At 43.9% G+C, this 27,391-nt stretch overlaps 1 protein-coding gene across 2 annotated transcripts in view; it reads left to right on the top strand.

The window, feature by feature from the left end:
• Wdfy2 (WD repeat and FYVE domain containing 2) overlaps positions 1-27,391 on the top strand; it is a 154,399-nt gene that overhangs the window by 53,253 nt on the left and 73,755 nt on the right. Inside the window, exons 2-3 of one of the 2 annotated variants that reach the window (XM_032917221.1) lie at positions 2,514-2,581; positions 16,521-16,594. In XM_032917221.1, the coding sequence (XP_032773112.1) occupies positions 2,514-2,581; positions 16,521-16,594 (142 nt within the window). The remainder of the gene's footprint in view (positions 1-2,513; positions 2,582-16,520; positions 16,595-27,391) is intronic. The other variant, XM_032917223.1, reaches the window with a different exon arrangement.

The raw sequence follows: 27,391 nt of genomic DNA, 5'->3' as shown, positions 1-27,391 counted from the left end.
AGTTTTGTTCCAGGGCCCCAAGATGATCTATACTTCTGTTTCATGAGTACTTCCCAGTGTATTGTTGAGAACAGATAAGAATGCAGTAATTCTGGAAGTCAGATTCTCTGGAATATAGCTCTCTTACTTATTTTGTGGTTCTTATGTGGACTGTGTTTCCTGTGTCTGATCAATGAAAGCTCTTTTCTACTTATTTTCTCTGAGGTTAGCCAACAATCTGGGTCCAATGAGGAAAAGGAATGTTTCTATGCCAGTCATTTCTTTTGAAAGATTCTCTTCGGGAAGCCCTTCATCTCTAAGAGGGTTGAGTTAATGAGTAGCCTCTGTTCTGGTCACTCACTGAATAGTCAGGTAAATCAGACCAGGCCTTAATTGTAGACATGTTTGAACCCTAGCTCTCCTTTAAGAAACAAGCCATTTGTCAGAGCTTTCCAGGATGCTGGAAGTTACTGAATGCTAATTCGGCGAAGTACCTCCAGCCCCCTTTCTTCTACATAACACTTTTCCAGGTGCTACAAGCATTATTTAGGAGACCTCAGTCTGAAACTGATTTTAACGGTTCTTATCGACTTATTAGTTGATGTGGTATGGGGACTGATTTCAGAGAATTTACCCCAGCATTCTAGGATATCACTTCTGTATTGATTGTTAAATATAAAAGGTGTACTCACCCTTCCCCTCAGGCTGCAGCACTTGGGAGAGAGGGCCCTGCTCCTCACCTGGGCAGCATGGTAACTGGCTCTGGTAGAGAGGGCTCTGGTAGAGAGGACACGGGTGAACCAGCCCTTAAGGCAAGACGGAGATAGAGCTGGCCTCACTGCTGGTCTGCCATAAGATGGCATGGGTGCGGGTGTAACACTCTCCTCTCCTCACCCCTCACCACCTCTGCCAGTCAGGAGAGCTGGCCCTGGTGTCATGAGGGTGGGTGAGCTGGCCCTGTGCCTAACCCACTGCAGTGGGTCCAGCATCTTACCTGAGCAGTAGGGTAAAGCTACTCCTGATGGAGGGGGCACAGGAGAGCCCCTCCCCAGCCCCACCAAGGGCAAGAGCAAGGGAGAGCTGGCCCTCTCACTTATGAGGTGGCCAGGGAGAGGTCCTCTCCCACTCTCCCTTGTCATCCATAGTAGTCAAAAGAATTGACCCTGGGGTCATGGGAGGGGTGTCAGCCATGACCCCACTGATGAGAGTAGGAGAGCTGGCCCAGCCCTCCACCAGTTTCGGCACTTGGGAGAGTGGGCCCTATGTCTTGACTGGGCAGCACCGTGGAGCTAGCTCTGGAGGCATGGATGCTAGTGAGCCAGCCCCGAGGGCATGAGAACAGGAGAGCTGACCCTACCCCTCCTGATGGCAGCGTTGAGTGCCCTGGCTGGAACAGTGCTGGAGAGTGTGCCCTAGTGGTGTGGTTAGGTAGGGCCAGGGCGCTGACTAGCTGGTCTACCACCCAGACCCAGATCTGGGGCTGAGTTGGCCTACCCCAAAATCTGTTATCATCTGTGAATGATTGGGATGTGTTGGGGGTGGGGGTGGAAGGGTCCTGCTGATCCAAGACTGCAGGATCTCCATGGCGTAGGACAGCAATGCATGGCTGGGAAGAATCCTGTTTTATTGGTGGTATCCCAGGAGTGGGAGACCTTGAGCCAGACAAATGACTCATAAATGACTCATTGCAATGAACATTTGTAAGTGGAGATATATGGGCAGAGATGGATATACTGTGGGACACACTGTGACACACTACAGCTTCTACGATGAAGTGTTTTCCTATTCTCTCTCTCTCTCTCTCTCTCTCTCTCTCTCTCTCTCTCTATTTGGCAGATGGGGGGCTGGAGGTTGCAGGAGCTTGAGGAGGATGTGAGGGGACAGAGATGGGTAGGACTGGAGTGCATGATACGAATTCATGATTCAGTGAAAAGTTAAAAAAATGTGTGTGTGTGTGTGTGTGTGTGTGTGTGTGCGCGCGCGCGCACGTGCGTGCATTTGTACTGTTCTTGAGATAAAGGCCTGGCACACAAGATGTAAACTTACTGTTTAACCCTTCTGTCACATGTTGCATATTATGTCACGTGCTCTCTGCACTTCCTTCATAGAGCAGCTCCCTGTGCTTCACTAGTGAGCACCTGCGGCTCCCTAGCACAGTGGATCCTTCCAGGTCACTGCGCAGAGGCCAGGCATTTGGAAAGACAAAACAGTGAAGGGAAAAATTTTAAAAAACATTCAAGATAGATATATGCATTCCTATATGAAGGTAGCATTTCAAGGGTTATGTAATTGTGAGTGCACAGCACCCTTAAATTTAAGGACTATGGAATCCTCAAAGAATTCATAAAATAGTTTTTAAAATGTAAGGAATATAGGATCTTTAGTATGTTTCTTTAGTATGTGGTATTTTTTTTTTCTTTTTATTAGTGTGTGTGTGTATGTATTTACAGTGTTGAGAGATTTGATTTCTGAGTGTCACCGTCTTTGCATGGCCCAGTGCTGAGATGTCATGTATACCTTTTCTCCTGTTGCAGGACAGTTCGTGTTTGGTTAAAGAGGGACAGCGGACAGTACTGGCCAAGCATTTACCATGCAATGCCTTGTAAGTATTTGGGTTTCGTGAGAACACAGGTCTTTACCCCAGTGACTCTTCCTTTCCTGTTTACTTTTTCTGTATTTTCTTCTTGAGTAACTAAGTCTAAAGGTTGGGGATCTTATTAAACTGGAAAGTACCATATTAAATAATTTTCTAGTTTCCTCAGGCTCTCTCTCACTATGGAAAATAGGAGATTGTTTAGAAATTGACTGTCTACTGGTAGTTCTAATGAGAAGAATGGAGAACAGACACAGGCTCTCTGGTTACCTCAGTCCATCTTGTCTCTAACTTTGCTTTAGCTCTTCTGAAGTCAGTCTGTGTCCTCAGGCAATTCAAAGTTCTGCTGGCTAATTACATGTGTGAAGTAAATTTGTCCTATTATTTTTAAACCTTTTTTTAAAAAAAAATTCATGACATTGTGCTTTGAGCATTGAGTTCTCAAGGATTTGCTGAGGCTTGAGACATTCTAATCAGAGTGAATCCATTTCACCAGATCTTACCCAAGGAATACGTCCTTGTACTGACTGGCACAGTAGTTATACCAGCCTTGATGCCCTCCACATGAGCCATCAGGGCAAGGGTGGACTCAAATCAAGGGCAGCAGCCAGTTTTCCACTCTGGAAGATCATAGAGCTGAAAGAGAAAGGAGAGAAGACTGGGGTGGGGGTGGGAGAGTGGGGGTGGGGAGGAAGAAAGGATTTCTTTTCAGTTTGTTCGGTTAGTACAAGTTCCTCTACAGATGAGGAACTGGCCTGTTAAGTTAGGAAATTACTTGTAGTCTAGAGATTTTATTTTTTAAAATGAATAAGACATTCTATTTTATTTTTCTGTAAAATAATTGAATTTATTATAGTAAACATCTTTCTTTTTTCTTTTAAAGATAGGGTTTCACTATGTAGCTGTGGTCTGGCACTTGCTATGTAAACTGGATTGGCCTTGAACTCACAGAGCTCCATCTGCCTCTGCCTCTATCTCCTCCCAGTTTTGGGGTGGTATTGGGATTAAGGACCTGTGTGACCAGTCTCCATGGTTGTTTGGCTCACACACCCTTTGGCTGTCTGTAGTATATCTCATCCCTTCAGAAGTACCCTGGCTTCAGAAGCTCATGGCACTATGCCAAACCAACGCAAGCTTTAGGTGATTGTGTTTGTTTATGCCTCCGGCAGAAGAGGACTGTAATATTTTGTGTGTTCCTGAGTAATTGGTTTATGTTTTATAAAATTTTTTCATAAAGTATATTGTGAGTATGTTTCCCATAACTCATCTTAGATCCTCCTTACCTTCCTACCCACCCAATTCTATGTTTTCTCTGCTTCAAGAAACAAAAAGCCCTCCAATGAAAATCAAAATAAACAAGCAAAACCCAGTAAGACCTAAAATGCCCAAACAAAACCAAAAGCCTCCCCAACACACACACACACACACACACACACACACACACACACACACACACACACACACACACACAGACCAAACTTGAGTTCACTGTGTTAGCCCACTGCCATGGACATAGGCCTACCACAGAGTAAAATCTAAAATACATAAGAATAAGATAAAACAAAAACTAGCACATCGGAGTTGGATAAGATAAACAGAAGGAAGAGCCCAAGAAAAGGCACAAGAATCAGAGACCCATTCTTTTGCACATTCAGAAATTCCATAAAAACACTAAACTGGGGACCATAATATAGGACCTAGTGGAGACCGCAGCAGGCCCTGTGCATGCTTTAGTCTCTTTGAGTTCATAAGAACTTTGAGCATGTTGAGTTAGAAGGCCTTGTTTTTTGATGTCTTCTATTCCCTCTGGCTCTTAACATTTTTTCTGCCTTCTCATCATCAGAGTTCCCTGAGCCTTGAGAGAAGGGATTTGATGGAGACCTCCCATTAGGCTGAGAGACGCCAGGGGTCTCTCACTCTCTGTACAATGCCTGGCTGTGGGTCTCTGTATTTGTTCCTGTCTGCTGCAGGAGGAAGTTTTGCTGATAAGACTGAGTAAGGCACTGATCTATGAGCACAACACAGGGTCATTAGGGGTCGTTTTATCACTGCTTTGTTTTTAAGACCCTAAGTCCCTGGACTACCTCCTCTGGTTCTTGGTCACCCAAACAGTGTTGGGTATGGGCTCCGTTTCCTTGAGTGGGCCTCACGGTCAAACTGCACACTGGTTGGCTCCCATAGGCATTGAGCCACCATTGCCGTAGCATAGCTTGCAAGCAGGACACCATTGTAGGTCAGAGGATGGCTGACTGGCTTGGTGTCCTAAGTTTCTCTTTGGATAGCATGCTGAACCAGATATGCTGAAACCCAGGAGTGAAGGCTCGGTGTAGGCACCAGCCTGACTTCTCCGTGTTCGGTGAGCTCTGTAGGTTTGTCTGCAGCCATGAGGTCTCGCTGTCCGTTTATGGACAGTAACCTATTTATGTTGGCCACAGCTTGGGTTGTTTGGATTGTTCCTTGGCTCCTTCGGACAACAACTCAGTTAGGTGCAACCCAGTCTTTGTACTGGAATCCTCTTTTGGTGACAAAGGTGGCCAGTTTGGACTGTCTCCCCATTATTTGGTGACTTCATTTAGATTGCCTTCATATTTGTGTATACTTTAGGAAGCCTCCACTGTGAAAGCTTCTCATACCACCCCTCAGATGGTCCTTAATCTCACCTGGCTCTTGCTGTGTTCTCTCCCTCATCCTCACTTTCCTTATCATTCCAACTGGACTCTCTGGTTCCAGTCCCTACTCCCCCCTTGACTATCTATTCTACCTCCCTTTCCTAATAAGATCCATCTGTATCCTCCAGTTCCTTACTCTACACCTGTCATCTGTGGAGTATACCTGATTTTCATTGACTTAACAGCTAACGTTCACATAGAAGCACACAGCACGGTATTGGTGCAACAGCATATTGACTAATGGGATTGGTACAAAAGCATATTGATTAATGGGATTGAATTGAAGACCCAGATATAAGTTCACACAGCTGTGGGTGCCTGTTTTTGTTTGTTTGTTTGTTTGTTTTTTTAATTAAAGAAGCCAGAAACACACAGGAAAAATAAAAGCATCTTCATCAATGGTGCTTCAACTGGACGGCTACAATGTAGAAAAATACAAATAGATCCATACCTACAACCCTGCATGAAACTCAACTCCAAATGGATCTAAGGCCTCAACATAAAACCAATTGCACTGAACCTGAATAAGAGAGAGAGAGGGGAATAGCTGTAAACTCACCGGCACAGGAAAAGACTTTCTGAACAGAACACCGTTAGCACAGGCACCAAGATCAACAATTAATAAATGGGACCTCATGAAACTGAGAAGTTTCTGCACTGCAAAGGACACCATCAATCAGACAGCGCAGCAGCCTACAGAATAGAAAAAGATTTTCACCAACTACACCTATTAAATCAAAATTTATAAAGAACTCATAACCTACATGTCAAGAAAGCAAATAACCCAATTAAAAATTGGGTACAAATTTAAACAGGATTCTCTCGGGTTTTTTTGTTTGTTTAATTTTATTTTGCTTTATTTGTTTTTTTTTTTTTTTTACATTTTTTTCTTTTATTGGATATTTTTTATTTATATTTTAAATGTTATCCCCTTTCTCAGTTTCCCCTCCAGAAATCTGCTATCCCATCCCCTTCCCCCTGCTTCTATGAGGGTACCCTCACCCACCCGCCCACCTCCCCTCCTCCCTCCCCACCCTGACATTACCCTACACTACAGCATCAAGCTTTGGCAGGACCAAGGGCCTCTTCTCCCATTGATGCCCGACATAGGCATCTGGAGCCATGGGTCTGTCCATGTGTACCCTTTGGGTGGTGGCATAGTCCCTGGGAGCTCTGGGGAGTGTGATTGGTTGATATTGTTGTTCTTCTTATGGGGTTGCAAACCCCTTCACCTCCTTCAGCCCTTCCTCTAACTCCTCCATTGGGCCCTGTTCTCAGTTCAGTGGTTGACTGAGCATCTGCCTCTGTATTTGTCAGGCTCTGGCAGAACCTCTCAGGAGACAGCTTTATCAGGCTTCTGTCAGCAAGCACTTTTTGAAATCCACAGTCTGGGTTTGGTGGCTGTATATGGGATGGATCCCCCAGTGGAGCAGTCTCTGGATGGCATTTCCTTCAGTATCTGCTCTACACTTCGTCTCCGTATTTCCTTCTATGAGTATATTTGTTCCCTCTTCTAAGAAGGTTTGAAGCATCCACACCTTGGTCTTCCCTCTTGAGCTTTATGTGGTTTATGAATTGTATCTTGGGTATTCCAAGCTTTTGGGCTAATATCCACTTATCAGAGAGTGATCCAGTCTGTTAGTCTATGTCTTTTTATTGGGGAATTGAGTCCATTGTTGTTGAGAGATATCAGGGACCAATGATTGTTGTTTCCTGTTATTTTTGTTGTTAGAGGGGGAATTATGTTTAAGTGGCTGTCTTCTTTTGGGATAGTTGAAAGAAGATTATTTTCTTGCTCTTGTACGGAGAGCTGTGGCACAGGGTCAGCTCCAAGTGCAGACAGAAAGGATCCTGTCCCAGACTGCTCCTCAATTCCTGTGTCCTGAGGGCTTTAGGCGGGTTCCTCAGAGCAGACGTGGTGGTCTCGCCTGTGCTCTCAGGTGTGTCAGCACTAGTGGGAGACCAGCTCTCTCCCAGCAGGATCTGGGTCCAGAGAGCTGTGGCAGAGGATCAGTTCCCCTAAACAGGATTCTCAATAGAGGACACTCAAATGGCAAAAAACACTTAAAGAAATGTTCAATATCGAGGTTGGGGATTTAGCCCAGTGGTAGAGCGCTTGCCTAGTAAGCGCAAGGCCCTGGGTTCGGTCCCCAGCTCCGAAAAAAAAAAAAAGAAAAGAAAAGAAGAAATGTTCAATATCCTTAGCCACCAGGGGAATGCAAATAGAAATGACTTTAAAATGTCATTTTATATGTTTAAGAATAGCTGGGATCAATAAAACAAGTGACAACTTGTGCTGGTAAGGATATAGACTAAGGGGAACGCTCCTTCATTGCTGGTGGGAGTGCAAATCTGTGCAGCCACTATGGAAATCAATGTGGCAGTTCCTCAGGAAGTTAAGTATCAATATACCTCAAGATCCAGTTCCACCACTGTTGGGCATCACCCGGGAGGCATTTCATTCTACCACAGAGACACTTACACAACCATTTTCTTTCCTGTTCTATCCATAATAGCCAGAAATTGAGAACAACCTAGATGCCCCTCAACTGAAGAATGAATAAAGAAAGTGCGGGTACTAACTAGGCTGTGGTGGAGCATGCCTTTAATCCTAGTACTTGGAAGGCTGAAGCACGTGGATCTCTTTGAGTTTGAGGCCAGCCTGATCTTTAGAGCAAGTTCCAGGACAGCCAAGGCCACACAGAGAAACCCTGTTTTGTAAAACTAAAAAGAAGAAAAAAGAAAATTGATATATTTACACAATGGTATAATAGCTCCTTAAAGAAAAGCTAGAAAAAAAATCATCCTGAGGTAAATGCCCATACCTAAAAAAATATCCTGGTATGATTTATTCCACACCACAAAATGCACACATATGCTCTTGTGATTTTCAAAAAAAACCCTAAAAACACACACAGTTCTTTTTTGCGAGCTGGGGACCTAACCCAGAGCCTTGTGCTTTTAGGCAAAAAACCCTAAAAACCCCATTTTCTATGATTTTGACATGGTTTTCTTCCTCTTCTTTCATACCTATAGTCTAACCATAGTGTCCCTGATATATATATATTTTCTATGTGTGTGTGTGTGTGTGTGTGTATGTATATATATATATATATATGTATGTATGTATGTATAAACATTTTCTTTGTCTTTTTCTTCTACATTGTCTGTAGCATGCCCAGTTGTCTCTCCCATGTCTTGAGACTTACTTTTGGTCTCATGTCCTACAGTTTTCATTGTCAGTGTGGGTTTCCTTAAGGACTGATTGTCTTCGTTCGTTGAATTCTCCCTTCACTCTTGAACTGCCTTCCCCACGGCTGTAGCTGTTTGTGTTTCTATGATCTTCAGTAAGGCATCGTATCCTCTAGGGTCCTTGAGCATATTCATAGTGGATCCTCCGAGGTCCGTGTCTTGCACTTCAGCCGCTTTTCTCAGGGCCTCTTACCGTGTGGTTGCTGCCTTCTAGATGAAGCGTGTCTGGGCTTTTCATGTATGTGTTTGCACTGAGACCTAGGCACTGGGTTACAAGGTTTGAAGTTGTGCTGTTCTTGGTGTAGATATCTGGGGCTTTCGTTGGCTGGGTGTTTGGGTCTGAGTCAAGAGTCAGAGTCTCTATGAGATGGAGGTGAGCTGGACATGGGGCTTCTGTGGTTGTGCTGCAGCAGGACCAAGAGCAGTGTGGAGAGACCAGAACGGAGGGTGGGAAGGGCCTCCCTGGGTCCCAACCTAGTGTGGCCACTGGGGTCCCTGACACCCTAAGACTTTTAAGCTCTGGCAGGGATGATGTTTGGGAGCATGGGGGAAAAGGAAAAATTCTGTTTTCCCTTTACTTCTTCAACTTTAAGTAAAATAACCAGTCTTTGCTCTGGTTTTGCTCATCACACGTGACATTAGCTGCCACGAAGAGGCAAGGAGAGGCTATATCTGAACAGGGATTTGTAGCTCCCAGGGTTGTGCAGAGCAAAGAAGCAGAGGCACCTGGGCAGTATGGCAGTTACTGAATAAGCACTGTTCAAAGGTGGCGTCTAACCATAGAATGATTTCCCGAAGAGCGACAGCTCTGTATCTGTGGCACATTGGCTTTGAGATGTAAGACTGTGTAGGTACTTGTGCAGTCTTCTGAAGGGAATTAGGGCAGGCCTTCATTGATCCTTAGACAGTTTTCAGCATCCCCGGAACAGTAATTGGAATTGTGCTATTGGGTTCTACGCAAAGCGGCTGGGCCAGAATCTTTGTTTTAGTAAAATCTCTAGATGACTTCAGTGTGCGTGAAAGTTAGAATGTGGTCTTGTCATGTGCTGTTGAGCAATGTATACATGTTGAAATGAACCCAGTGAGGCCTCATGCAAATACAGTATTGATTTAAAAATATGTAAATATAAGCCACTATGTTAGTCAAGTATTTATGACATGTCTACTTTATATAGGCCACTGATGTAAGTGCCAGGGTTGTATAGACAGAGAAGAGTTGGGGGCAGGGCAATTTCTGAAATGTTTATTCTTGGGTGCTTTGAGTATGCCACACAGGTAAAATATAAGGGAGGGGCTGTATCCTTCACAGTCGTCAATACCTAGACTTTATTATCACAATGGAACCCTCTACATTACATGCTAACTTTAAAATACGTTGAAGAGGTTTGGCTTTTATTTTCTAGAGTCTTACATAGTAATTAACTGCTCAGGAAGCATTTCAGCTTTGTTCAACTTGAGAATCGGATCACATAAGGAGATAAGCTACTCTTGATCCTGGAGCTTCTAATGGATTCTTCTGCAAGCTTTCATATTGAGTGTTTTTTAAAAAAAAAAATGAGATTACTCAGTGCTGTCCCTAATTAATGGTTATGTGGCGGTGGTTACACAATAAGTGAACAGGAAAGAATCAAGTGAATGGCTGCAAACTGTGTGCCACAGGCGTTTATGACCGTGACCTGTGTTTATATGGTATGTGAGAAGTAGTGTTCCAAATGCAGAAGGCTGCTTCTTGATGTTGTTAGAATAGTTACAATATAGTACTTGTTGGCAAGAGAGTAGAGATTCTGTATCTTTAGTAAGGGGTTGAAGCTTAACACAGGGAAGGGGCACTCTGAGCTTGGTGCTGAGTAACCAGCAAGGCAGTGTGTGAGATGCTGGGTGACCTAGAGAAGTGACACGCAGGGGAACAATGAACAGCAGATGCATTGCTGTAAATCCCAGGCATTGTCCGTGCTAGTGTTCCCAGTGTCTTTTCTAAGCTATCCAGTCAAATGAAGGAAGCCAAGAGGATCCAGCCTTGTGAAAATAAGATTGTCTCCCCTTCAACCCCACCAGCCCAGCCCACCCTGATCAATCTGGCTTTCCCAGGAATTTGGCACTTTGACTAGGAAACTGTGGTCTTGGTCCTGTCAGGAACCTAGAACTGGCAACATTAAGCCCAAGAGCATCTGTGCATTTGTGCATTTGTGTATGCAGATGCAGTAGGGGCTGAAGACAGAAAAGGAAGGACAGCCAGGCAGAGGACCCTCTGGCTCCCAAGGAGAAAGGAAGCCCATGTGATGATGCTGGAGGCTTCCTCATTTTGCTAAACCGGTCAGAAGCCTGGCAGAGCTCTGGCTCCTGGCCTCCTAGTTGCACCCACATGAGCCCTTGCTGCAGCTCCACGTATGTAGCCAGCCTTGGGCTGTAGAATACTTCCCTTCCTGCCTGCACACTGCCCTGGACCTCTGTGACCTTTAGATAGACGGGCTGACTCAGGGCCTCTGTGTCACTGTGGTAACTGTGCATTGAACATGGTCTAATAGGAGAGAGGCCATGTAGATGTGGAGAGTAGAAAAGAATCACTTATCCTCCTTTCTTTAGTTTCTTAGGACACTTTGTCCAATAGATGTTAACATTTCTTCTGACTACATGCAGTGTCCAGAGGACGTAGGGTAAAATGTGGCAGTTGGTTTCTGCACTCATGATGCTCACACTGTGTGAAGAAGGCAGGTCCTAGGTAAGCACTCCCCCCAGTTCACTGAGGATTACAGCAGGAGAAATAGTGCATAAGGCCTGGTCATTAGTATTTCCCGAAGAAAGTTTACTTAAACTGTTTTCAACAGAATTTTTGCATGTCTGTGCTGGGAATCGGATCCAGGGCTGTGTACCCCTAGAGCCTCTGTAGAAAATGTAGGGTGATTGTTGCCTTGTTTTGAAGGCAACGGTACATATATACATACATATACATGCATGTATACTGTATACATACTTGGGCTAAAGAGAAATTGGAACAAATATTCTTTATCTGCTCCCCTGGTGTGTCTGTGCTATTGGTGCTGACTGCTGTGGTAATATCAGCTTACAGCCTGCTCAGCTGGGACCCTTCTACTCATGTTTGTTACTTGTAGAGAAGCCTTCCCCCGGGCCCAAGAGTGCGATTTCATTGCAGCTCTACGTGTGTTCTAGGCTTCTAATGGAGGTACTATTTCAACCATCACATTCCCATTATCCTACAGACAAAATAGCACACGGCAGTCCCGGGGTCCGTGGTTGAGATATTTTAGATGTACTCTACTAATTAGCTTTTTCACTCATGGGCTTAAAACAAAAGACAGGCAGGAGGAACCTGATGTGTCAGCCATGATGGCAGGTGGTAGAGACGTGAAAGGATTGGGTTCACGGTTGGCCTCTGTGCCAAACTTTCCTTTGGGAATAGGGGACAGGTAAACTACCTTGGCTGCCAGATATACAGCGACTAGAAGTCAGGAGGGCGAAGGCCTTGTGCAGGGCAGCTGGAGGTCTGGAGGCCATGTGGGGTCTCTTTTTCAGGTCAGGGGTATAAGTTAGCTCCTGGGTTTTTATGAATTTATCCCCAGGACAAGACAGAAACTCCCCTTCTCCCCCGACCCCCACATAGCAACAAATCCAAAGATAGACCCATCACACAAGCCACTGAAATAACTTGTGTTGCCATCAGTCCAGTGCCTGCCCTGTCTCTTGAGTATGAGTTTGTGTTAGACACTGAGATTTTACACAGGTACAGCCACCTGGCCACCCTCTGCTCAGCTGACAAAGCATAGGAACCTGAATGCTTACTGAAATACTGATTCTGAACCGTCTGCTTCCCAGATCTGATCAAGGCCTACTTGAGAAAGAGGCTGTGTGGTGGGCGGCATGAGCCTTCACCTAAGTTCTGAGTCCTACACTTGTAACCCCTCCTCGTACATGCCCTCATTCTCTGTGCCCTCAGCTTACATGCATATCGGTGGGAAATTCTCTGCAGCTATGTTCTGTTCTAAGGAAATAAGAGACAGTTTATTATGGTCAATTTGCGTGGCCATGGCCCCAGAAGCATAGATTAAGGTTACCCCAAATTAAATGTTCTCTTGTGGGAGCAGTTTCATGAAGTCTTATAGTTTTATGGAACAAAGTCACAAATCAAGCCAAATTTGAAATATGCTGGTGGGTACCTCAGAGATGCAGGTACAGCGAGATGAAAGGCTTTTCTGTAGGCCCAGTGTGCTGTCTCATGACATTCTTAGCTCACGGGTTGAAGGAAACTGGTGGTCCACAAGAGTTTTATCTTAGTCATGGGATGTTAGTTCTGACACAGATATGGGCAAGGAAAGGCTGTTCCAGGGGCTAGAGTTAGCTCAAGATAAGGAGTCACTATAATATTACACCCCAACCACTGCCAGTTTTAGATTTGTAAAAAGATAAATGTTGCTTAATTTTTTAATACTGACCGATTATGCTGTGGCACAGTTCAGATTCTATTTAGGTGAAGAACATCATCCTTAAGGCATGAGCCCTCATGGATAGTGTGGTTACTACAGATAGTCATTGTTTATGTAACGTACCTAAGGAGAGTCAGCCCAGAGTCAGCCCAGATCTTAGGGTCTTCCTAGCTAGATGGATAGAGTTAAAGTTTAAATTAGAAACTTTTGTCTGCTTTAGCCAAACTACACTGAGTAGTAAGAATGTGTGTGTGTGTGTGTGTGTGTGTGTGTGTGTGTGTGTGTGTGTGTGTGTGTGTGTGTAATATGAAAAACGACTCAAGCAAACATTATAAAGAATAATGTGGGCTTAGTACAAGCAAACAGGCATAACACAAAGACACGATGAAGTAAAAGTACATAATACCTTCATTTGGAACCTTATTAAAACCAATATTTGTATGATTTTATCATTTGAAATATACTAAGTAGAATGCTAGATATCATAATTTTTAAAATCTAATCACAAAATTTTTAAGAAACATGAGCAGATAAAAGTATAGCTTCTCAGGGTACTCAGTTGTCAGTGTCATTGAAGATGAGTACATCCAGAATTTTCCAAGTCCAACAGGAACGTGCTCCCAGATAATGTGAGGAAGTCCCTGCCTCCCAGGAGTGAGTTAGAAGTTCCTGGATGCTGTTGTGAGCTTTAAATCAGAAGAGAGTCTTTGAGGTACTGGACTTTTTCTTTTAGTTGATAAAATCATATGGTTTTTTGTCTTTTGCAAAAGGTTCTAATTTTGAACTTTAGTTTTCATAGATAAAAGTGGGGAGGGTTCTGGAAGGGCCTGGGGTTGGGAAACAATATAGTGAAAAATGTAAGAAAAGTCTTACATTAAACATTTTTTTATATAGTAAGAATATTTTGAAGAAATCATTCAAATTTTGTTGCCCACTATATAACAAGATCACGTTTTATATAAGTAGAATCTGTTTTGGAAGGAAATCCATATTAAAGTTTATGTATATAATATTCACTTTTATAGATTGATGAAATCTTATAAATAATAAATGTCTTATGTAAACAACTAGTATTTTAAGATTTTAAAAACATTTAATATACCCAAAGTCATTATGTAATAGATTTTAAGATGTTTAGAATAACCACATTTATAAAGTAATATGTATTTATCAGACCTTATTATATGGCCATAATATTTAAACCTGAATGTGTTCATGCACTCAGTTTGGACATACCAAAAGCCTAACAATAATTTAAGCACACAACAGACATGAATTGTACAAAATGGGAACTGAAGTGGCCACAGTTAAGAAATCTCTGTGATACAAATAACATGAAAACAACAGAAAAACATCCGAGAACAATGATCATAAACACCTGTGACCCAACTGCATGAAATTAGGTTCACGAAGTTCAGCAAAAGAAGGGTAGAAAGTTTATTGACCTGTCCTTTACGAGGAGAAGAGCCTTATTAACACAGAGGATCTGCAGGTGACTAGACTTAAGGGTCCCTGTCTCTCTGTAAACGCCGGCGGATGGGGGAGTTATCTCATTGTGCCCAGCCTGCATTCTAGGAGTTAATCGAAGGGAGCCATGCCTGGCCACCTTTCCTCAACAAGCCAATCTAAAATGTCACAAGTGGCAAGAAAAAAAAAGGAAATGTATGTCCCCCACATTGAGAAATGGGGGACAAAGATGTCCAGCAAATCCCCAGACTCCATCTTTAGGGTCCTGAAGTCAGCTCAGAGTTTAACGAGAGGGCCAAGGATGTGCACAGTTTGGTGCAGTCGCTCCCGCTGTTGTCTGATCATTATTTGTTTCTTACTTGTATCCTATAAGGTAGTTTGACACGTTGTTAGAACTGCATGCACTCTCTTTTCTTTCTGTATGGAGGGTTACAGTAAAGAAACTGTCAAAATGACTGTTCACCTGGGGACTTCAGTTTAATGAGACCTTTGTCAAAGAATTAATGCAGAGAGTAGTAGAGGATGACAGTTGGTCATTTTAATTGGACATTTCAGGTGGTCTGTGGATGTGTATTCATAAGTACATCCACCTGCAGACTCCTCTCTCTCTCTCTCTCTCTCTCTCTCTCTCTCTCTCTCTCTCTCTCTCTCTCTGATGAGGTGAAATAAAATGATGAAATATGGCGGTTCTGTTTTTTATAAGGGGTGGGGAAAATGTACTATTTTGTTAAAGGAGCAGAGCAGTAGTGATACATTGTTGTAGCCATAGACCAGTGCACCTCTCAACCTCCACCCCGGAAGCTTCTTGTTGCAGTTGATGGCAGTTAATTCAGAGACCCACAAGTGGACAATGTGCAGAGAGTGAGACATTTTAGAAAGAGTGTGCCACATAGTGAAATAACTCCCACCATAGTTTTCTGGGGCCACCACGATAAAGTCCTGCAAGGTGAGTCAGTTCAACAGCAGGGCCTTCTGTATCGCCTTAGGGGTCTACAGGCTGAGACCTCAAGGTTTCTGCAGAACTTTGGCTCATCTGAAGGCTTGAAGGAGTCTGGGCTTTGCTATTCTCTGACCTCTGGTGGCTTCCTGGCCTCACACTTACCTCAGTCAACATCCTCACGTTGTTCTTGGTGTGTGGGTGTGTGTGGCTTGTCTGGCTCTGTCTGGATTCTGCTCTTTCTAAGACATTCATGATACTGAATAAGGTCTTCTCCCTAACTCCACTTACAAATAAAACTACTGTATACTTATGACCGCAGACCTGTATGCTTTATTTGAATTTAAACTTAGGTCTCTTTTAGTTTCATACAAAAAAAAAAAATGCTGCTCAATTATTTTCAACTAGGACCCTCCAGTGTACCTCATAAACACTCAGAGTGAAATCCCCCAGCACTCAGTTACCCCATATAAGTTCAGAACCAATACGCTGCACTGGTGGGTATATTTTTAGCCGAGGCTGGCCTCGAACTCGTGATCCTCCTGCCTCTGCCTCCTTCAGCAAATCCTACCGGCGTGCACCACCACAACCGGCGGGTATATTTGAGTGTTTAGCATCAGAGAGTAAAATCTAGTTTCTCTCCAATGCAAAAAAGCAATGCTTGCTCCCATTTAAATTGTGGTTTGAGTGGGATCAAGAGAGGAGGATCAAAGGTTTGCACAGCACAAAGCGGAGTCAGTCTTGTACACAAGCAAATTTACATCCCGAATGGCCAGCACAAGCCAAGAGTATCTTATTTTTTATTCATTAAAAGGGCAACTTAAAAACTAGGGGCTTGGGGCTGGAGAGATGGCTCAGTGGTTAAGAGCATTGTCTGCTCTTCCAGAGGTCCTGAGTTCAATTCCCAGCAACCACATGGTGGCTCACAACCATCTGTAATGGGATGCTCTCTTCTGAAGAGAACTACAGTGTAATAACATATAAATAAAATAAATAAATCTTTAAAAAAAAAACTAGGGGCTTGGTCGTAAAAGTGCTGTTTTTTCTTTGTTGGCGAGTATGGTTTAAATGAACTGGCTGAGGAGACAGTGGGGTGAATTTAGCCACACACTTACTCATTAGAGGCTCCTGAATCAATGAGGATCATTGTTTGTTAATTTCATCAACATGTTCATTTCTTTCAGCTCCATGTTCATGCATGTCTTTTAACCCGGAAACGAGAAGACTGTCCATAGGTCTAGACAATGGTACAATCTCAGTAAGTACAAATAAGTAAGATTTCCAGTTGAAATACTTGCCTTCCTGCCCACTGTTATGTACTGTGATAACAAGTTGTCTGATAGTTTTTCAAGTAACAGTCATTTTCTGGCTAAGTAGAGTGCATGGAGCACAGGAGCTTACAGTGAGGGAGAGGTTCTGTGCGGAGAGAAGCTGTCTTTACTTATGTGCTGTGGGCTCAGTGTACCCTGCCACGTTAGTGGTTGCTGTCGTGGATGTTAGCAGGCAGACACTGTAGCTGTGTGCATTTGCGTCAGTGAGGGAGCTGATATCCCACACTCGCTGTGCTGTGATCATGAATTTTGATCAGATGCATCATCTGAGTGTTAGCCACAGACACACAGGGGATGCTTGCCCTTCATCTGCATATCGGATCTTGTGTTTGGAGACTCTATGTTCTCTTGGCTCTCTCTTGTCATCTGAACTCTCTCTAACATGAATAGAATGCTGTAAACGTGAATGAGTTTGTTAAGAAAGTACAGATCAAGATTTTAGATCTAGACCCAGATAAATATTAGACTCATTGTAGGTCTTGAGAGAAGGTCTTGAAATTTAGGTTTTGGGGCTGGGGAGAACAGTGGTGCGCTACCTAGGAAGCAAAGGTTCGAAAAAAAGAAATTTAGGTTTTACCTGTCTTCTTTATCTTCTTACTGACTGACTTTTAACTAGTGTATTGACTATTAACAGGTGTGATCTGGTAGTTTCTCCATTCAGTGAATTATCCTAGCTGGGTGTGGTGGCCCACACATTTAATTCCAGAACTTGGGAGGCAGAGGCAGGCAGATCTGTAGTTTGAGGCCAGCCTGGTTTACAGAGCATGTTCTAGGACAGCCAGTGCTATGTAGAGAAACCATGTCTTGAAAAACAAGCAGCAAAAACAACAAAACAAAACATCCAGTGTTGCCTTTAGTCCTGGGCAAGAGAACCTTTGCTCTGGCACTGAACTGAGAGATCAACTGAAACGCTGTAAGCTTGTAACTGCAGATTCTGGGCAGGGGCAGAGCTCCAGGCGAGGCCTGGAAGATGCTGTGACCAAGCCCACCGTGGGCACCATGCTAGAGAAGGGGGTAAGGAGCGGGGAGAGGAGAACACAGAAGAGACGGAGAGGAAGGTGAGCAGGGATGTTGACAGAGTTGGGGATGGGAAGAGAACCCTGTATGCCACCACACTATGGCATGGTACACCAAAGAATCGAAGAACCTGTCCTTCCTGGTAGTTGAAGGAGAATTGTCAATATCAGACTATAAGGTCATATTTTATTTAATAGCTTAACCTAAAATGTATACATAATAGAATATAAGCCTCTACCTGTACTCGTTCCTCAGCTCTTAGGAACATTAGAGATGTGTTTAATACTTTGTCATCTTGAAGTAGTTGTTAAATGGCCTTAAAGGAGATATGACTAATATTTCTAAGCATAAATAAGCTGATCAACAGTATTTGTGGGCCTTCTCTAATGCTTATCACCTGGTAGGATTTTGAAGTTTCATTTGGTAGTTCTGTGCACTGCTGCTGGGAAAGCAGAGATCATATACTGATCCTTACTCACTTTAAGGAGGGCCATATTTTAATGGAGGAATGTGTATAGCATAATTTCTTATTAATTTTAAAATGTTATTTTATCTTATATGTATGAGTGTGCATGCTGGGAACTGATCCTGGGCTGTCAACAGGCACATCAAGAACAGTTGACTGCTGAGCCATCTCTCCTGTGCCAGTTAATTTTAAAAGAAAAAAGAAGCAATTGGACTGCTTAGTGAAGTGGAAGGGCTCATTGCAAAGGAAAAGAAAAGATGGGCTGAGACCTGGGTGTTGCCTACCCGGTCAGGATTGCTTATGCGAGGTTCACTGCCCCCAAAAGCCTTGGACCTCATTTACTTATGAGTGGTTCTTTGCCTCTTTGAAGTTGATATAGATGGCTAGTTGACATGGACAAATTTGACTTTAGAGGCAAGTTATGGATAGATGTAGCTGTTTATTTTATAGGAGTGGGGAAACCACTGACTCTTTGGTCATCTTAGGAAACAGATCTGCCAGGTTACAGGAGCATCAGGGGCAGGGACTTTTGTGCTTCTCTGGTTGTTCACTACAGGGTCGAGGTGCCACTCTACCTGCCGAGAAAGCAGTGGTCTCAGGCCATGTGGGTGGAAATCCCTGTAGGCGTCAGGTGACCTTCTCACAGGGCTTGCCTAAGATCATCAGAAACCACAGATATTTAATTATAATCCGCAGCTGTAGCAAAATTACACTTACAAAGTATCAGTGGAAATAGTTTTGTGGTTGGGAGGAACTATATTAAAGGGTCGCAGCATTAGGAAGGTTGAGAACCATTGCTCTAAAGGCCTGAAGGTGCTGACTTGTCCAAGTGCCTCCTTTGTCTCATGGACGTAATTAATTGCTTGCCTTCCTGATTAACATCTGAAGCCTTATAAAATTGTCCTAGAGGAGGGAAAGATAATTGAGAGACCAGCCTGTGTAAGGGTCTGGCTTCTCATAACTATAATAGATTCCTTGTTAAAAAAAAATACTTAGAATCTTGTCATTTCAATAGTTTACCCTCTTAGACACAAAAAATCCTGTTTCTGAGACTATGTCCTCTGTACCTTGTATATCACAATGTATTTTTAAGAAGAACTAGTGATTAAATTCTAAAACATGGAAGGATAAAGCCAGGAATTAAGTCCGTATTTTACTGAACCAATCCCAGAATCCGTGCACACTGGGTCAGAGATGAAGAAGAACACCTTTGACCTTTGGATCAGAGTGAACAGGAGCCGAGCAGCAGGAGAAGGGAGGGTGCTCAGGACACTTGAGCAGCACAGACAGGCGGGGCAGCTCTGAAACAGAAGGGAAAGACAGCCATCACTTGGTTGTGGGAGGGAGGAGAGGACAGCATCCTATTCTTGTCATGAAGTAGCAAGTGCGAGGCTGCAGGTGGCGAGGACTGTTTTCATCTGCCCTTTCACTCTTTTCAAATGTCCTGGAACCCATTTCACCATCTTGGGCAACAGAGCTCTAATTACCTTTTAAGATGTTGCTGAGATGTTATATTTTACATTATTTCCTATGTTAGTTCATGCAGATTGTTTGTAGACATCAGTCATTATAATTCATCACTATAATGTTCCTTTAGTAGGCTTGCTGTGTTGTTGCCAACTTAATTTTTGTTTCACTAAAAGGTTTTTAAAATTATCTATCAGTCCTGTCGAAGAACTGAGTAGTAAGACCTTGACCAGTCTTTTTTTTAAAAATGCTTTTATTCTTTGACAGTATCTACGATGTATTTTGATCTTATTCCTCCTCTAACCCCTAACTCGTCCCAGACCCTCCCCCACATCCCCCATCCGTCCAGTTTCACACACACACACTTCTGCCCCACATTCAAGTCTAGCTTGTGTGGGTGGGCTGTTCTGGGCTTGGGGCCTGCCCTGGATTGTGGTCAAGATACCAGGCTGTCTTACCATGACAAGCTCCCCTTTCCTAGCAGCAATCAATGCCAGTAGGCCCTCAGCTAGGGAGTGGGGCATTGTGCCACCCTCCCTCCGTATATATCCATGCATTCGCTCTCTCGGTTCATTTTCTCTAGAGAATCCTGACCAACACACCCCTTTAAATATGGTGTAAAGTATTGGGGTGGGGAGAGGGAATCTTCTTCCACATTAGGGATCTAGCTCCTTGACATAGGCTGACTGACTATTCAACCTCAGTTCAAGGCTCATTAATCCATTGTTTTCCATGCTTGACTTCTTCCCAAGCAGTTTTTGTACTTGATTACCTCTTTGCTTGACTTCTGTTATCTGTTAGTCGTGTGCCCAAATGCTTGCCTTTCTACCTTTAGTTACTTAAAAACAGCTCTGACCAGGTTTCTATACCATAACCTCAGTCCATCACCTCCTACTCCTCTGTGACCTCGCTGCTTGTCAACATCAGAATTATCCCTACTGCTCTGCTGCTTGTGTATGTGCATATGTATGTGCATATGTATATTGGATGTTAGCTTTTGAGTTTAAATATGTTTAAACCTTGTAAGGGACCAGAGGGGCTCTGGAAATCGTCCAAGGGAAATAGAGGACAGTGTTTTAAAAAGATAAAGGGGAGACTGGAATAGGAGGATTAAGTGGGGGAGGGGAGGGAAGGGCAGGATAAAGGAGAGAATGTGGGGAAGGACAACTAAATGTCTTTGGGTAGACACTTCCAGTAATAGTCAGGATTCTCTAGATGAACAGAACTGGTAGAGTGAATGAGTGTGTGTGTGTGTGTGTGTGTGTGTGTGTGTGTGTGTGTGTGTGTGTGTGAGAGAGAGAGAGAGACACATTTATTAGAGCTTTTAAGTTCTGATTGTTTTTTTTTTTTTTTTTTTTTTTTTGTGAGCTGGGGACCAAACCAGGGCCTTGCGCTTCCTAGGCACATATTATTAGAGCTTTTAAGTTCTGATTGTTTCAATAGTGGCTGCCACCCAGTGGGAGGTCCAAGGATCCAGTCCATGAGGCTGGCTCCCAGTATATGCTGGAGTCCAGAAGACGTAGGCTTTCATGGCAGTGAGAGAGTGGACCTGCCAGCAAGAGCAGGCAGGCAGAGGCCAGCACTCCTCCTTCCACGTCAGTGCCTTCCCAAGGTTGTGGTCCTTTTCCACAGTTCCTCTTGTTGTGCTGACCCCCAAGCATAAAAGTATTTCCATTGCTACTTCTAACTGTAATTTTGCTACTGTTGTGAACCATAATGTAAGTATCTGTGTTTTCTGATGGTCTTTTGGGGGTCTCAGCCCACTACTATTCTATGTTCTTTGGGCTGACACCAGATTTAAGGTGGATCTTCCCACCTCAAAAGATTCAAATTTAGGGTGTATCTTCCTACTTCAAATGATTCAAACAACAACAATCCCTCACAGGTATACCCAACCACTTGGCTTTTAGTTAATTCCAAATGTAGTCAAGGTGTTAACTTTTAACAATTGATGGGGAGAGTCGTCAATATAGAAATAGTTTCTGTTCAAAGAATTTTCACCAATCCTGCTTAGTAGTAATTTTAGGATAGTCAAGAAATGAGAAATGTTTATCTTTGTAAAATTATATTTTTTTCACCAAACTGTTACAAAGTCAACATTTTTATTAATATTCTGTCAAGATGAATTCGTGTCTTTAAAGAGTTTTGAACAAGTACTGTTTTTGAAAGTACATGTTTAAAAAAAACGTATTTATTATGTATTTTATTTGTGGGGATGTATGTACCACTGTATGGGGTCCTGAGGATAAAACTCAGGTTATCAGACTTGGCGGCAAGTGCCACCTCCCTGTGGCCCTCAACCAAGTTCTCAGAACAATGTAAATTTTTTCTTTGGCGCTGGATGTGTTGTTATGCAGTTGTAACCATAGCCCTTGGCTACACAGTTATTAGAGACCAGCCTGGGCTCTATATGGTCTGTCTTAACAGAAGAACCCAAACCTAACCTTCTCTGAAAGTTGATCATACACCTGTGTTAGAGGAAGTTTGGCTAAGACGAGAGGAGAGAATTAATGTGTATTATTGTTATTATTGTGTAAAGTCAATGTAATTGATCATACATGGACTTGCTTGGGTTAGGATTTTTCTGCTTGCATGTGTATATTGTACATGTGTGTACCTGCACATGTATGAGCCTGTGTGTGGTATAAGAGGTTAGGCTTGCTTGTCTTCCTCAGTCCCTTACAATTGAGACAGGGTCTCTCACTGGACCTAGGGCTCACCTAGGCCAGACTGACTGGCTGCAAGCCCAGGAACCCTCTTGCTTCTGCCCCTCTAGGGCTGGGATTATAGGTGTGTGCACAGTACCCGACTCCCCCACCCTGTCTGTGGGCATTGGTATCAGGCCTGCACCCCAAGCACTTCACTCACTGACCCATTCCCTGGCCCTGTCTTACTGCCTTTGCTTTTATTAGTTGACATGAGTTAGGGGAATAAACAAGTAGGAACTAAAACTCTATCAGTTATGCCCTGATAAGGCACTAAGCTTTGCCACCCTGCTGCACCCCGGCTTCACATGAACCCCGAGATGCAGGTTGTGTTCCTTACGTGTCTCAGATGGAGACAGTGACGCCTGGAGAGCGTACGTATCATCCACTAAGAAGCAGCTCGTGAACAAGGGGAGTCCGTCCAGGGCCTTGGGAGCCATGTTGTCAGATTGGGAGTCTGTCTTCTTCCCAGGCTGTAAAAAGCAGACAGTGCTTGCTTCCAGTTTGTGTAGAAGCAGAGTTCCTTGGACTACTGTGGTGCTATGCCAATGTAAGGTGACTGAAGGAGAGAACACATCTGAACCCATCCCACAGGACATGAGATCAGTGATCTCGGCTGCCCACGTAAGCAGGTTCTGTGTCCATGTGGTTAGCTTAGGCCTAGAGACGCTGCACACCCACATTCCTCAGACCTGTGGTAAGCAATCAAGTAGAAAACCTAAGGTTGGGGGTGAGCTCACGTAACACATGCAAAGGTGAAAGGAGGGAGGGCGATGAGAATGGCAAAGGGGGCATAGGAGTCGAAAGAGAATGTCCTGACAGTTTGGGGGAACTTAAAGCATCATTTCGTATACATTTGGAAATCTCAGACTTTACCTTGCTTCCTGCACTGCTCTGAAGGGATCCATATTTTGCAAGTTAAATGAACAGCTTCTTGAAAATGTCACTGTTTTCTTCTGTTTTGTTACTATTCTTCAGGTGGCTTAGCTTGATGCGGTATCACGTGATGGAGCTCACAGTGGCGTGTTTTCACAGAAAACCACAGGGACAGAATTTGTGTCCCTGGTAACAGGAGATTCCCAGGTAGACTCTCTTGAGCCTTCAGAAGCTTCCAGAGAAAAGAATGTAGTTACTGTAGGAGAGGTTATTTCTTTTTCAAGTAAAAAGGAGAAATTGTGCCTTTGAAGATAACAGTATTTGCATCCTTTAGAGAGGGATCTGGGCATCTTTAGGGATGTTGCCATCCCCTAAGGCCAGTGTCTACAGGTGTGCATGGGAGTGCAGTGTGTAGTGACCGGCAGGGGCAGCAGTCCATTGTCTGTACCTGTTTCTGCAATTTCAGTTACCCACAGACAGCTCTGCTCTGAAAACAGTGAGCGCAAACTCCAGAAGTAAATGACTCCCAAGTTTAAGTCATTATTCTATCTTATTTTTCAGTATTAATCTTTTTGTGCTTACTTTATAAATTAAACTGTATCGTAATTATGTGTAGGGAACATAATAGAACTATAGGGTTCAAAACAATGTCACTATAGGAATCCATTGCTGGGCTTGGAAGTCGGGCATCCCTTACAGATGGGAAAGGGGACTGACTGACTATCCCTGTGGGAGCAAAATGAGTCATTGGTGGCAGCAATGCTTCAGGTGCATACCTAGCCAGTTACTTTTCTGGAGTTGCTACAACAAATGGCTTAAAACAACAGAATACATTTTCTCAGTTCCAGTAATTTGACAGAGAAATCAAGATGTTGGCAGGGCTGTGCTCATTCTGAAGTTGGCAAGGGAGACTCCTTGCTTGCTTTTGCCTTTAGACTCCTTACTTGGCAATCCTCGGTGTTCTGTGGCTGGTAGATCCACTGCTCCTCCATTACCTGTATCCTGATGCTATGTCCCCCTGTGAATTCATCTTACAGGACACCAGTCATTGAGGTTAGTCACCGCCAACCCAGTGTGGCCTCATCTTAACCTGTCACATCTTCACCTACCCCACTTATATATAGTAAGGTTGTACTTCGAGGTTCCAGATAGTTGTGAATTTGGAAGGTTGGCCTACTAAAATCTTATCTCCAGTTTTTCTCTAACAGTGCTCTCACAGTTGTTTGACATGAGACATGATGCCTTCAGGAAGAATATCCAAAGATGTTAAAGAGGTTAAGCCGTAATTCCTCCTGAGAGAAAGATGAGAATTGGAAAGAACGTTTTCCGTAACTAGCGCCACTGTCCTCTAGATAGGTCACGTGTCATGATAGTGGTGACTGAGCTGACTTCCCTGACCCTGCATAGACAGATTTCTGAGTATTGTTCCAGGCCAATTTCTTATTACTATAAGGATAGTTCAACTACTAGGAGCTGTGTAGAGTGTTTACAAGGGAATTGGAAGCATTTGGGCAAAACTTGTATGTTTAGCCATTGTTTGTAAGAGAGGAGGGAAGACTTTTAAACATCTATCTGAACGAAGTATCGAGTAGCTTTTTCTTATTAGTGCTTGCCATGAATTGTTCTGAGCCTACACGGACTACACCCTACACCACCACACCTATGAGATGAGGTCATGCTGGGCAGTGATGACTGGGTGCCCCCAAGGAAAGCATTTCACTGTTTTCCAGTCAAGCATACAGTCAGTTCCTGACCGCCGAATACAGTTCTTTGAACCCTTCCCCTTCCCACTTAGCCTCAGCACTGCTCGCTGGCTCCCCTCGCCAGTCATCACAGCACAGTCCAGGGTTTTTACTCTAGAACTGAGGTTGCTTTCTGGGCTTTCTAGTCTGACTCTGTCCAGGAATAAAACCCTAACAGTGGATGGTTTCAAAGAAAGTTCCCAAAAGTTATGGTTACAGAAATGTGGCGCTGGGATCTTTGGGGCCTTCCTTCAGAATGGTTGTTTTTACAGTTCCTGACAGTACTGATGACGTCTACATTACAGCTCCTTACGAAACTACCAGTCCTCCTCAGGGCTGGTGAGATGACTCAGCTGGTAAAGAGTCCTTTTCACCAATATAACCACCTGAGTTTGATCCCTAAAACCCTTAAGATAGAAGAGAACTGACATCCACAGACATGGCACATACATGCATCCATGTACACACACACACATACACACACACACACACGCACGCACGCACGCACACACGCGCACACATGCGCACACATGTGCACACACACACAAAGTAAACACTATTTCTGGGTTTTCTAAACAGTTAGAAGCCTTCTAATGCAGGCATTGGTTAGTGGTACGTGCCTATAATCCTGGCACTCAGGAGACAGAGACAGAAGGAGTTCAAAGCCATCCTCCAATGCAGAGAAAGTTCAAGGCCAGCCTGGGCTACATGAGAATCCTCAAACAAAGGTCTTCTAAAACCTAACGCTCTCTAATGTGAGCTTTCTCTAACATTAGGTAAGTAACCGTGTCCCCTACATTTGTGCTGAGTTACAGTGGACTTAGCACACATGTTGTAGCTGGATCTCCACTCAAGAGAAAAGAGATCTAAGACACTGACATGCCGGTGCCTTGCTGCTCATGAATGTGGTTAATTCCCCAAAGGGGATTTTATTAGAGAAAACTGTGGTGGCTGCTGTGCCTTTGGCATTTGTGTAGGTGGTGGGCTTTTCTGGAACCTCTGGAGGCCAAGCCTGTCTCCGTGTTGTCATTTTCCATGTGGCCCATTTATGTCTTCTTTGGTTCCTGTGTGTTCTCGTAAGGCTTGGTCGAGCAGTAGTGAGTGAATTCAGTGCCCACAGCATTCTCTGGCCTGAGGTTATTTTGTACTACCTGCACTGTAATTATGGCTTTTAATTTGTTTGTGCTTTGGGGACAAGATCTCACTGAGTTTGGCCTCAAATTCTTGATCCTCCTGCCCCAGACTCCTGAATGCTGGGCCACCATTTCACCCTGCAGCTTTAGGTTTTAGAAGACCTTTGTTTGAGAAAGACTCTCGTGTAGCCCAGGCTGGCCTTGAATTTTCTCTGCATTGGAGGATGGCTTTGAACTCCTGTCTCTGTCTCCTGAGTGCCAGGATTATAGGCACGTGCCACTAACCATGCCTGCATTAGGAGGCCTCTTGACTTAACATTGAGTAGGCCAATTTCAAAACCAATTCTCTAGCATAGATACTTACAGGAGCACCCAGATTGTCCTGGAAATTGGGCTAAGGAGACTGTAGTGTCGAGGGTGGGTTAAGAATCACTCATCTTCTATATGCAGCAGCTCTTGGTCAGTTGCCACAGCTCACTTGTGTTTCAGAAAGTCAGTGAGAAGTAAATGACAGATGGCCCAGTACTTCTCCTCATATTAAGATTCTGTACCCTAAAGTGTCTTCCTCCCATGGTTCCTTTCCATTGGTTTAGAAATTCTCAAGCTTCTTAGAAACAAGAACTGAAACATTGTAACTCTCAGCCTTTCTCTCCTTATAATCTCACTTCTTAAAATCTGACTTCTCAAAAGTGTTCTTTACAGTAACAGTAGTATAGGTCCTCAGATGGAACTTAGTTAGGGTTTCTGTTACTTTGATGACACACCATGACCAAAAAAGCACATTCAGGAGGAAAGGGCTTAGTAGGTTTATACTTACACATTAAATTTCATCATTGAGGGAAACCAGGATGGGAACTTCAAATTGGTCAGGAACCTAGAGGCAGGAGCTGACGCAGAGGCAATGGAGGAATGCTGCTCCTGGCTTGCTCCTCATAGCTTGTTTACCCTGCTTTCTTTTAGAACCTGGACCACCAGCCCAGGGATGGCACCATCCACCATGGGCTGGGCCCTCCCCCATCAATCACTAATTAAGAAAATGCCCCACAAGCTTGCCTGCAACCCAATTTTATGGAGGCATTTCCTCAGTTGAATGGCTCTAGCTTATGTCAAGTTGATATAAAACTGTCCAGCACAAAACTCAAACCTCTGTAGTCTGCCTTACAGGCCCTTCAGCCCACTCAGGTTACTGGCTGATTTGAAAGGCCACTGTGCACTTACCACACTGTCTGACCTCTGCAGCAGTGTTGAGACTGGCTCTGTGGGTCTCGCCTCCTCACGCTTGCGCTCCCTCCGGATGCAGCATCCCTCACAGTTTGTG

Source organism: Rattus rattus, chromosome 12 (genome assembly GCF_011064425.1).
Source record: "Rattus rattus isolate New Zealand chromosome 12, Rrattus_CSIRO_v1, whole genome shotgun sequence".
Taxonomy (NCBI): Eukaryota; Metazoa; Chordata; class Mammalia; order Rodentia; family Muridae; genus Rattus; species Rattus rattus.
The sequence above is the reverse complement of the archived record's forward strand: the minus strand, read 5'-3'. Positions and strand labels throughout refer to the sequence as shown.